This window comes from Sceloporus occidentalis, unplaced genomic scaffold (genome assembly GCF_023333645.1).
Source record: "Sceloporus occidentalis isolate IW3139 unplaced genomic scaffold, rSceOcc1.0.p SCAF_5, whole genome shotgun sequence".
In the NCBI taxonomy this organism is placed as follows: domain Eukaryota; kingdom Metazoa; phylum Chordata; class Lepidosauria; order Squamata; family Phrynosomatidae; genus Sceloporus; species Sceloporus occidentalis.
The window spans coordinates 1,690,597-1,703,042 of record NW_028316985.1 but is presented as its reverse complement, the minus strand read 5'-3'; the positions used below and the strand labels follow the sequence as shown (position 1 = coordinate 1,703,042).

At 42.5% G+C, this 12,446-nt stretch overlaps 1 protein-coding gene across 1 annotated transcript in view; it reads left to right on the top strand.

Annotated features, from left to right (window-relative positions):
* LOC149311526 (sperm acrosome-associated protein 5-like) overlaps positions 1-12,446 on the top strand; it is a 46,931-nt gene that overhangs the window by 18,875 nt on the left and 15,610 nt on the right. Inside the window, exon 2 of the mRNA XM_089526570.1 lies at positions 2,237-2,395. Within this exon, the coding sequence (XP_089382696.1) occupies positions 2,237-2,395 (159 nt within the window). The remainder of the gene's footprint in view (positions 1-2,236; positions 2,396-12,446) is intronic.

Here is a 12,446-nt window from a genome sequence, read left to right as displayed (position 1 = left end):
AGTTTTTCTATCGATTTTTTAACACATTTTACATTTTAATATAGATTTTTTAAACTTTTTATATATTTTAATGCTTTTGTTTTTGAAAATATTGAAAATGTCGTTGTTTTAAATTTGTTGTTTCCTGCCCTGAGTCCCTATATTTGGAAAAATATAAATATAAATAAATAAAATGATGATGATGATGATGATGATAACAGCCTCTTTTTATGTTAGTTTTAAGTCTGAATTAAAGGCTTTCCTGTTTTCTAAAGTGTTTGGAAGTTTTATTTTAATTATTATTATTATTAACCTTTATTTATAAAGCACTGTAAATTTACACAGCACTCTACATACAATCTTTTTAATTAGACAGGTAATGTTGTTTTATAATATTACATTTCTATGAATGAATGAATGAATTCAAATATAAAAATTATAAAAAGAGTATTAAAATAAAGTTCAAAATGCTTTAGAAAACAAGAAAGCCTTTAATCCAGATTTCATTCGTTCATTCATTCAATTTTATATTTGATTATGTGTATTAGTTGCTTTTATAGCAATGCACTTTACCCACATAATTTGTTTATAACTATATAGTTTTATATTTTATTATTCCTTAGATTATACGGCCCTGGCAGGATTTAATGTTTTGAATTGATTGTGTCTGTAGAGCGCCATGTAAACTTATGGCACTGTACAAACTATTATTATTATTATTATTATTTTATTTATTTATTTATTTGTATCCCACTCATTTCCTATAACTGGGATTCAGAGCGGCTTCACAATATTAAAAGAACAATACAATTAAAAACATAGAAAAGAGGTGCATTAAAAAGGAATTAAATTGAAAAGGAATTAAAGTGTTAAAATAGATAGCTATTTAAAAATAAAATACATTTTTTAAAAATAAAAATGTATAAAAATTTTAAAATGAAACAACATCCCAAGCCACTCCTTTACAACAACAACAACAACAACAACAATAATATATGCTGAATGAGATGCCAAAAAAACTGTATTTGGGGTTAAGGACCCCTCATAAGAACTTATAACAATTTTATAGACAAATGATACTATTTACAGTCGCGCGGGGGGGCGCGAAATGTTTTCTTCTTCCTAGGGAGAGGAAGAGACTTTGGGCTTAGGAGAAGGGACAGAACACAAGCAAGGAGCCAAGGGAGCTGAAGGGTAGAGTCCAGAAAGGAGCCCATAGAAGTAGAACTACATGCGCCTAGTCCCAAGAAGAGCTCACTAAGCCACAGGTGTTCCAGCTTTTGGGGGATAATGGTGGGACACCTGAGGCCAAAGTATTGGGTGCGAGTGCTGCAGCAACAAAAGGGTAGTATACTTCCATGGATAAACAAAAAAGGGCAGGACCCCAGCTAACCACACAGAGGCCATAAGCAGATTGTCGAAAAGCATCCAAAAGCAAAGGACATTTGCATGAATTTTCCCACCTTCTCAAAGCCTTGGAACCTGCTATTCTAGGGAGTCTAGAACGTTATTCTGACATACTTTCTAACATTTTTTCTTTAGAGAAAGGGATTTTAAGACAGTGCACTACTGTTTTAAATGAGCATCACAGAGTTGGAAGAGACCCCAAGGGCCATCGAGTCCAACCCCATTCTGCCATGCAGGAACACAGTATCAAAGCATCCCTGACAAACGGCCCCCCAGCCTCTCTTTAAAGACCTCCAAAGAAGGAGACTCCACCACTTTCCAAGGGAGCGTCTTCCAATGTTGAACAGCTCTTACATTCAGGAAGTTCTCCCTAATATTCAACTCTATTTGATGTTGACTTCTTGTGTCTGTTTCAGGTGTATCTGTGATCGTTTCAGTTTGTAAGCCAGCTTCTATCCCAGTAAGAACTATAAATAAAAGGGGCAATGTAACAATGATGGTGGTGATGACGACAATGTCATTCACTTTATTTTACATGATTTCTTTCATTTATATCCTGACTCGCTCTCCCTCCCAAAACGGGATTCAAAGAGGCAGCTGCTTCTGCTTTTGTAATGTGCTCCAGAAGCCCTCCAGAAAAATACATTTTTGTCTAGCTTGGAGATATATATATATATATATATCATGGCAAATATTTCAGAATAATTTATCACCACTTCCCATTTTTAAAATGTTAGCAGCAACATTCCCAAAATGTTGGAGCAATTACACTTTAAAGAAAATAATAGCACAAAGGCCAGTCCCACCCAATTTACCTGCTGACATCACTCCTTTCTTTGTTCTGTTTCAGGGCTCTGTCTGTTGTATTATACCAGTAGTTATAACACCAGATATAAGTCAAGAGACATGTTTACCCGCAATCGATATGGCATCTTCCAGATTGACAGCGGAAACTGGTGTTTTGACGGCTGTGTCGTCTCAAAGAACCAGTGTCACACCAGATGCGAAAGTAAGTGACTTGCAAGCAATGGTCTAAGTATCCCAAGGCACTTACATTTAGTGATGTGAATTTATCTCTTTATTCTTACTGTCTCCGAAAGGAAATGTTATTATTCTTCCTCCTCTGTGGAGATCAAGGCATTTTTTTTCTTGAAACAATAACAGAAATTTATTTGAAAATAGAATTATACGAAGTATCAATGATTTAAGTTGTTATTATAGTTTTTCTAGGTGCACGCTTTTATTCTTAGACTTCGTCGTGGCTTAGATTTCTTAGAAAGCAACTGTTTCCAACCATGTTTTCTTCGTTGTTGATATTCTTCTTCTTTTTCTTATTACTTTTTATTAAAAAAATTATATACATAAAAAACTTAAAACAACTCTTCATTACACCATTGCAAGGATTTAAACCCTTTCTTAGGGTCAGAAAATACATTGAAAATATAACCAAATACTTCCCAAGTTACTTTGAAATCAACTCTCAACTTCATACGTAGAATTCTCCCTCTTCTCTTTTTCCTCTTTCTGATTGTTTTCTTGTATCTCAAAATATAATTCTGATCAGTAAAGTCTGGTATACAGTAATACTACATTAGTTGCATTTATCTTATCGTTATCTGCATTGACTATTCATGTAATATATCAGTATCAGGTCCCATTCTTCTATGGAGATCAAGGTATTTTAACTTGGTTGCTCCTCAGAGGCGGGAGCCATTCCTATGAACGAGGGCCATAAAATACTCAAGCTGGCTCTCCATCCCTAATTCGTCTTGCAATTAGTGGTGTGAGCCATAAATAAAACTTTGTTGACAGTATCTAACAAAACTGGGTGGGCTGTGCTTATCTTTACAATGGAATTTCCCTTTCCCTCTCCTCCTGCAGCTGAGTTAAATAATTCAAATTGCCTTGACTGAGATGTGAACAACTAAAATGAATGGCTGAGGCACTGTTGCTTTTGTTACTTAAGGGAAAAAAGAAAGGAAGGAAGGAAGGAAGGAAGGAAAGGCTTGAATGCCTAATTTCTGACTGAAAAGCCTGCTCTGCTGCTTCTTCTGCAAAAGCAGCGTCTGCAAATTCTCACTCCTCAACTGAGCAGCAGCCAGATTCAGAGCTCATAACTGAGAAAATAATTATTTTAAAAATTCCATATATTTAATGAAAAGCAACATGCTTTTGTCACATCGCTCTTTACATTCTCTGTCCAAGGAAGGTTTCGCGTTCGGAACATGGGGAGAGAGTTTTGTCAGGCTTTGAGAGAGTTGTATTCTCCCTTCTGGGATTCTCAAGAATCACAGAGTTGGAAGAGACCCAAGAGCCATTCAGCACCATTCTGCCAGGCAGGACTTACACAATCAAAGCAGAGATGGTCCCCTTCCTGAAACCGCAGGTCATGGTCCAAGAACCCAAATAGTTCTTGGTGGCACCATCTGCGGAGCCACTTGTTCACATCCTCTACTTTCCTCTCCCTTCCTGGACCATGCCCTGCAAATAGGAGAATTGGAAGAGACCTCAAGCGCCATCCAGCCCAACCCCTTTCTGCCATGCAGGAACTCACAGTCAAAGCAACCTTGACAGATGGCCATCCAGCCTATATTTAAAAATCTCCAAAGGAGACTCCATCGCCCCCCAAGGCACACTATTCCAATGCTGAACCGCTCTGACAGTCCAGAAGTTCTTCCTAATGTTTAGGTGAATCTCGTCTCCTGTAATTTGAATACCCTGCTCCAGGTCCTAGTCCCTGGAGCAGCAGAAAACAAGCTTCTTCAATCCTCAATCTGACATCCCTTCAAAAATTTCAGCATCTCTGTCATGTCACCTCTTAACCTTCTCTTCCCCAGGTTAAGCATACCCAGCTCCTTCACCATTTTAGTTGCCCTCCTTTGGTCATGCTCCAGCTTTTCAACATCCTTCTTGAATTGTTTTGCCCAGAACTGAACACAGGGTTATTCCAGGTGAGGCCTGACCAGAGCAGAATGGAGAGGCGCTACTACTTCCCTCACTTTAGACACTATACTTCTATTGATGCACCCTAGACTCACACTGGCCTTTTTAGCTGCCACAACAGACTGTTCGCTCAAGAAAATCTAAAGGGAAGGCAGAGGAGGAGGTGAGTTTCACAACATGGAGAGACAGCCTTTCAGGCACAGTGTGAGGGAAATTGCACCTAAACGCATCCCACGCCTCGAGAGATTAATAAAAATGGGTGCAAGAAGCACCCAGACAAAATTACCAATATAAAGACAAAGGAGGAGGCTGGAGGCTATATTGGATCTGGGACTAGAAGAGAAAGGGTGCTCCATCCACATCCTCCCCCCACTGTATGACCAAACACGGCTGAAGATTATATCGGCTATGGAAGTACAGGAGACCGGGTGCGCCATCCACATCCTCCTCTGGCTGCATGGACTGAGGCTGGAGGGTACCTCAGAGGTAGACCACACTCACATCGTCATCTTCCTTTGATTCATACAGCATGCAGTGTCCCTCATCTTGGGGCCAGAAGTCACAGCCGGAATCAGGACACCCAGGTTTCCCAGAGGTCTGAAACCTCCAGTGGATTGAAGGGAAGAGGACGAGGGGTTTCCTATACCCTCCAGGGACTCCTTGGAGGCCTGAGAGGGAAGAGGGACCCAATTTCCAAGGAGGGCCAGTGGCAGGACGCTAAAGGCGCTTTTAATTTATCTCAATTTGCAAGGAACATTTATTGTTGGTTTTTCTTTTTCCTTGTTTTGCTTTGTTAATTGTTATGTATTTTGCTCTGTTAAGCTTTTGCTGCTGTTGATTTGCTATGTATTTTTTAATTTTTAACTTAATGCTATTGTTGTTATTTTTTGTTATTGTTTAATGCACTGCTATTACATTTGTTTCTTATTTCATGTTTATTGCCATTGCTTGTATTTGCATTATCCCTTCTGTTGTAAGCCGCCCAGATTCCCACTGATTAGGCAGCATATATTATTATTATTATTATTATTATTATTATGTTCAGTTTGTGGTCAACTAGGACTCCTGGATTTCTTTCACAGGTCTTGTCCCCATCCCATATCTGTGCATTTCATTTTCTCTGCCAAAGTGCAGCATCCTACATTTCTCCTTGTTGAAATTCATTTTGTTAGTTCTGGCTCAGCTTTGGTATCTATTACGGTCATTTTGGACCTTGATCCTGTCCTCTGGGGTCCTATAAGGAAGACCAATTTACCAAAACAAGGTGAAGTGGCAAGGCAGCTTCTGGCTTTGAAAAATAAATCTCTGGTATGATAACAAGCAATTTGAGGAAGGGGGCTGCCACTTAATAAAATGTAAAGTTCTTTTATTTTAAGTAAGTTTGAATTACTTAAAATGCTTCAATATATTTATGAAACTCCCTGTTCCCAGAGGATTATTGGCAGAAAAGAAAAAGTTGGTCTTGGCAGTCTGGTGGGCTTTAAAGGCCGGACAAACATTCTTCGAAGGGGACATGGCATGAGAGCCATTATTTGCCCCACTGGCTCCCACTTCTCCGGTTACCATTTTACTTCCCTTTTCAATGAGAAATGAACATCTTTCTGTACCAACCAAGCCACTGAGATACCCAACAGCTCTCCATTAAGAGTAATAGAGGAATAAGTCTTTTATATCACACCAAGATGTATTTTAGGAACAACGATTGTCTACCAAAGAAAAGTTACATGAACTGGTCACCATATTGGTCAAATTTTTCTTTTCTTTCTTTCTTTTTTGGAAGATGAGGGGATTCTGAAGGGAGGGGGATATCACATCTGCAGCCATGGCTTATAATCTGCAAATGGCTACAAAATCAGTCATATATCGTTTTTAAAAATGGATGTAGGGGCCTTTGGGGAGCTGAAGAGTCACACTTTGGGGTCCCAAGCCTTACATGGGCTCCGTTTTGCCCATCAAAGCTAGCCATGGCTCTTTGGGGCAATGGATTTTTCAAAGGGACATAGAAAGACTAAGATTGATGCCTGAGTGGTATTTGTAAGATGCTGGCCCTATAGTTGGGGGTGGACCAGCAATGTGAATTCATGGCGATACAAAAGATGTTTTTACCAATGTAAGGTTTAGTCTAAGCAAGCCTTGTTAATGTCTTGTGCCTTTTTTAATTTTGTTTTTAAAAAACCTTTTGGCAGTGATGGCAGACAATGACCTCCTGGATGATATTATATGTGCAAAACGTATTGTCATGTCGAGTGCCGATATATACTACTGGTGAGTCAACACAGTTTGAGAAGTTCTCTGCTTGTAACATTTAGGAGTTGCTATGTGCAAAACATACGGAAATAGAGCAAAGCTTCATCAGGTTTAGCATGCAGCTTTTCACAGTGGCCAACAAGATGCCTTTAGGGAGCCCTCAAGTCCACTATGAGAACATCCTACTCTTTAATGGAGCTGCGTAGTATGATTTTTCCCCTGAAACTAGGGTTTACCAAAATATGACTCCTTTCCAGATTTTGGCTTAGAAAAATCATTCTGTCTGTCTCCCTAAAATAGTTCAGTCTCACAGCCAGACAGTCTGTTGAAGGTCACCTAGAGTCATCCCACTAACTGGAGGATCCACAATACATCATCCCTGCTCACTTTTAGGCTACAGAATTATTATGCTCTGGGGTGGAACAGATCGGTGGGAAAACCTGCATTTTCCGTAAGCAGGTCAAAACCCCGCTGTCTGCACTGGCCACTCTCAAGGCCCTAATGCTCACGGCTCATCCGCACGGTGCAGATCATGCCAAGTCAAAAATATTTTGTCGCCTCGCCACCATGCATGTGCACCGTTGCACAAACATACTGCAACTGCCTGCTGCCTATATGCTGTCCCACTGCATGGCTGCCCCTTTGATCGGCCACAAAGTTGTACCTGGGATCCTCCGCTGGTACAGAACATCGGAGCATCAGTCTGCCCAGTAAAACACTGGGAAAGCACAATCATACCCCAGCTACATGCCCCCTTCACCCATTGCCCTCCCTTGGACTTTTAGTTTCTGTGTGTTTTCTTACAGCCATTGGAAGTGTCATACTTTTACTTTTTTGCATTTACAGAATCAGAAGCATGGAGTTAGAAGAGACTCCCAAGGGCCATCCAGTCCAATTACCTTCATGCAGGAAGATACCATCGAAGCCCTCCCTGGGACAGATGGCCATCCAGACTCTGCTTAAAAACCTCCAACGAAGGAGACTCCACCACTCTCAGAGGAAGGGTCTTCCTGATGTTGAGGTGGAGTCTCAACATTAGCATTGCCACCGGCTCCGTCCTTTTTAATGTGCACCTCCACTGGTGCATTTATATGAAGCTTTAGGGTTAGGGTTAGGATGGAGCGCTCCTTCATAACCTCCCTGGCATTGGGACATTTAGATCCAGGATCAAAGGTGTGCATTTTGCAGGCTAAATAGAACATCCTGGCTTCTTTTTGCTCTGTTTTCTAGCCCTGGGATGCGGCTATAATCTGGTTTCCAGATGATGGTGGAGTGCATCATCTAAATGCCTCACCTTAAAGTGGGTGGAAAATGCTTTATATGGCCCATCTGCTTTCACTCCTTTGATTTGGGATTTGCAGTTTGGTGGGTTACTAGAGCTCTCTGGTTGAAGCTACAAATCCTAGGATTCCATGGGATGTAGCCATAGCAATTACAGAGCCACAGAGCGCTAGGAAGACCTTTTTAGCAGTGAAATTGGCTACTTTGGAGGGTGGTGGCATCACAAATGCTTCAGTTGTGTATTTCTGTATGGCAAGAGGGTTGAACTACACGGCTCACCTTAACATTAGGAGGAACTTCCTGACAGCAAGAGCTGTTCAACAGTGGAACACACTCCTTCCTCGGAGATTGTGGTGGAGTCTCCTTCCTTGGAAGTCTTTAAACAGAGGCTGGATGGCCATCTGTCGGGGATGCTTTGATTGAGAGTTCCTACATGGGCAAATGGGGTTGGACTGGATGGTCCTTCTTGGGGTCGCTTCCAACTCTACGATTCTATGATACTAACTCTTAAGCTGTGATTGTTATATTCTATGATTCTTCCAAGAGTAATTTGATGGTAATTTGGGGTGGGGGTGGGGTAGGATGTGTAATTGGGGGCAATGTCCTAATGTGCCCTACTCTGTAACTGAACCCTGCCCCAGGCCATTGCACACCACAATTCAAATTCTGCTTTTGGGGAGCTGAGTTTTGTACACATTTCCTTACACAAGCTAAGCCTAGAATGTAGACACACCTGAACCGTAGGTAAACTTGCATTTTTGTCTGACTTCTAGGCCTGCATGGAGAGAATACTGCGATGGATATGACAACTCAAAATGGGAAAACAGATGCTAAGTGAATGCAATCTAGACCGTCTCATGTCTCTGCTGATACTTGCTGTCTGCAATCAGAATTTAGCATGGATTCCCCATATATAGATAGGCACACACACAAAAATACAGTTTTAAACCCTTGTAGTCTGTGCAAGCCTTGACTGAGAACATATATATAGAGAGAGAGCTCCCCCAGAAATTTCAGGATGAAACCCATCTATCATCAATATGAGGATTTGGGATTGAGGCACTTTTTCGAAATATTCTGTTTGCATAAAACCTTACATCTTTGTGCAGAAAATAAGATGTTTATACAAAATAAAATTCTCACCCCAAAATGTTTTCCCTATTTTTACTCATTGACACAATGAGCCTCTCTCCAAATCCTATCCAGTAAAGAAAACTTTTGGTTTTTAATTGTGTTTTTTCTTCATCCAAGAGCAGCATCTACAGCCCAAAATTAACTGAAAAGGAAAGCCATGGAATTGCTTCAATTAATTTTCCAAGGTTCAAGAATTTATGTGCCAGATAAATGGCTTTTAGGTCAAAGAAGGGTGATCGTTAAACACAGGTCTGTAAAGGTATGAGGGATAGCTTTTGGAGTTAGGGAGAAAGGTTTGAGAAAGAGAGGCACCACTAGGGGATTCTACCTTAGAAGTCTTCTCTGGGAAGTCTGATGAAGCTTGGATGGACAGTGGATCATGGCCGCAGGAGCGGGGAAAGAGGGCCGCGGGAGCTAAGATCGGAGTTCAAACTGGTGTGGACCAGCTTGCAACGCTAGCACTAGCACAAGGAGGGTCCAAAAACCCAGGGTTTATATAGGTTGAAACGTATCTGGAGGCTATGGGGACTTGCTAGACAAAGGTGTTGATTGCTTGGGCTTTGTTAAGCCAAGAGCAAGTAATGTGTTGCACAATGCATTGAGGTCTGGACACAAATCGGAGGGGCATCCGACTTGATTACAGAGTCGTTAAGCTCATCAGGTGTCAGGCAGAGTCTGTTGTCTTACTTGGGCAAGCATTCCTGAGGAATTTTCCAGCTCTATCTTTTTCTAGGGGCTCTGCCTTTGCAAGGTGAGCTGCCTACTTGGTCTCCTCCTCACCTTTGGCTTAATGGAGGGTCCTCTAAGGGGACAGTCAGGGGTCATTGCACAGATCACATATATCCAAAATGTTATTAAAACCAAACTTGGTAACAGTCCCCCCCCCCCGCGCCAAAAGTGTCAAGACCTATGCGCATGCGTGGGGCTGGGCGACTTTCAAATTAAATGCCTTTGTCTAAAATTTTGGGGTGAGAATTTGAGTGGGAGCATGGCTTGTTATGGCAGTATCTCCAAGCGGTGCTGAGAGGTATGGAAGGGAAGAGATTTGTCTGGAACCCATTCGCACAGGGGCAACAATACAACAACAACAATAATAATTCCATGAGGGAATCAATAAAGCAACTGAGTTCAATACATATAGAGCAAACAAAAGGCAATGCAAAAGCAATGAGTAATGACTTTTTGAGTCCACAGAGTCTATATATGGATAACTGAGTGTTTTCTAGAGGTGTCCACCAATGCGGGCACACTGATAAATAACTGAGTCCATACATGCGGGCAGATGCAGTGTGTCTTTTGGGCAATTAGAGTCCAGTGGCAAGTAGTTCTATACTTAGGAACCTAAAATGTGGGCAAAGAGTTCTTTTCCAAAACGGCAAGGCTGCAGTGAATGAAATGGAGGACACCAATTGTGTCACGAAGGGACCTCTGTATTAGAGGACATCTGTGGAGGACGCGGGCACAGGAATTCCGGTCCTTAGTGGGAGAACATTCGGAGTTGGGACAGGCTGGAGCTGGTAGCAACATCAGGGTTGTGGTCATCTGTGGCTGGAATGAGGCAAGGACACCGAGTGTGTCCTTTGCAGCAGGACATGGAGGACATTGGGGCCTCTGCTTGGGCGCACTGCAGAGTATGAATCGTGAAGCCATCTTGAGGGCGCGGACTCGCGTCGGAGGCTTACCTTCCTCATGGAGTTTAAATAGGGGTGAAAGCAAAGAGTCTAGAAAGTGGGGGGCGAAGGTAAACTATCCTTCCCTGCCCCCCCCCGCATGTCTCCGGGAAAGACTCGGAAGTAGAAGGCACAGAAAGGGTTTTCAGAGCAACTGCCTTTGCTCAGAAAATAGAAAAGCCATCACCAAAATACATGCAAGAGACATACACATCTATATCTATTACCAAAAAGCATACATGCAAACACACAAAGTTATCTCGGGGCTTAAGGCCCATAACTCAAAACAACTATAGCAGCAACAAACTTACTTTTGGGCTGAGAGAGTGTGACTGTCACACTGTCTCCAAGCCTGGCAATTTTGGGCATCTCAAAACTGCGTTACGAAGCGGGGAGGCACGCCTTGGTCTCTGTTTTGGGTCGGGCACCCTTGGTCTAACTTCAAGGTGGAAAAACTTGCATCCGGTCTGTTGAGTCTCTCTCTTCCCTGGGTCCAGGGAAGAGGCTCCAAAAATTGGGGATTTCAAAGAAGCTGGGATAGGATGAGGCTTTTGCGCTTTTGCAGAGAGCTCCATCCCCTTGGAGTATATATACACCTGGGTATGGTCTGGTCCACGAAGGCGAGAGGAGAGTTGTGTTTTTATTTTAGAAATTATTTCTTTCTAGCGTTTTGGAATTTAGTGGCGTTTCAGTGTTATGCAAGGAAGGGCAAATGAATAGCCATCGCAGGCTCTAGCTGGTCCTTCCTCAAAGCCTAAGGAATACGCCTTTTACATCTAAATGGTGGCTTCTCCTCCTCGGTGTCCTCTGGCCATGAGCCCCGGGCATTTCTCAGAAGATGAACCATTTCCCCACCAGATTCTGTGGCAACTTCCCATAGCACCTCAGGTTGGGAAACAAAGGATACAGACAAAATCCTTCAGACCTCCACATCAGATATTCTGTGGCAGTCCTCAGTGCGGAAGAGGCCAAGACAACTGTCCCCACAAAGAAAGATGTATGTAGAAGTGAAGAAGAAAGACGCATCACGGCTGGATGGACAGCAGATGGGAAACGATCGCAGCTTCAGTCCCAGGCCGAGGCAAGACCTGTCTTTCCAGAGAAATGCTCTGGTGCGTCCAGCGATGGATCTGTATCCTACGACTATCAATACAAGTCATGGGCAGCAAAAGCACTTGAGTCTGGAGAGAAGCACATTCTAACCGGAGTCTGGGCCATCGACCAGAGAATGCATCAGTTCTTCTCAAAATGGCAACCTTCCACCAAAGAAAAAGTACACCTGGGGCTGGCTCTAGGAGGTGCGCTGCAACAAACGCCACCTACTAAAGGTGGGCAGTACACATGATTTTAAAGAAAGCCGGTGCAGTGGTGTGGAGGCTAGCATCCAAACCAAAGGTCCATCCTCCCGATGGTGATGCTTGCTTTTATATTTCTTTAACAGAAACATTGTTTTTAGTGTTTTGAAAGGAAGGGCAAATGAATAGCCATCGCAGGCTCTAGCTGGTCCTTCCTCAAAGCCTAAGGAATACGCCGTTTGCATCGTCATGGTGGCTTCTCCTCCTCGGTGTCCTCTGGCCATGAGCCGCAGGCGTTTCTCAGAAGATGAACCATTTCCCCACCAGATTCTGTGGCAACCTCCCATGGCACCTCAGGTTGGGAAACAAAGGATACAGACAAAATCCTTCAGACCTCCACATCAGATATTCTGTTGCAGTCCTCAGTGCGGAAGAGGCCAAGACAACTGCCCCCACAAAGAAAGATGTATGTGGAAGTGAAGAAGAAAGA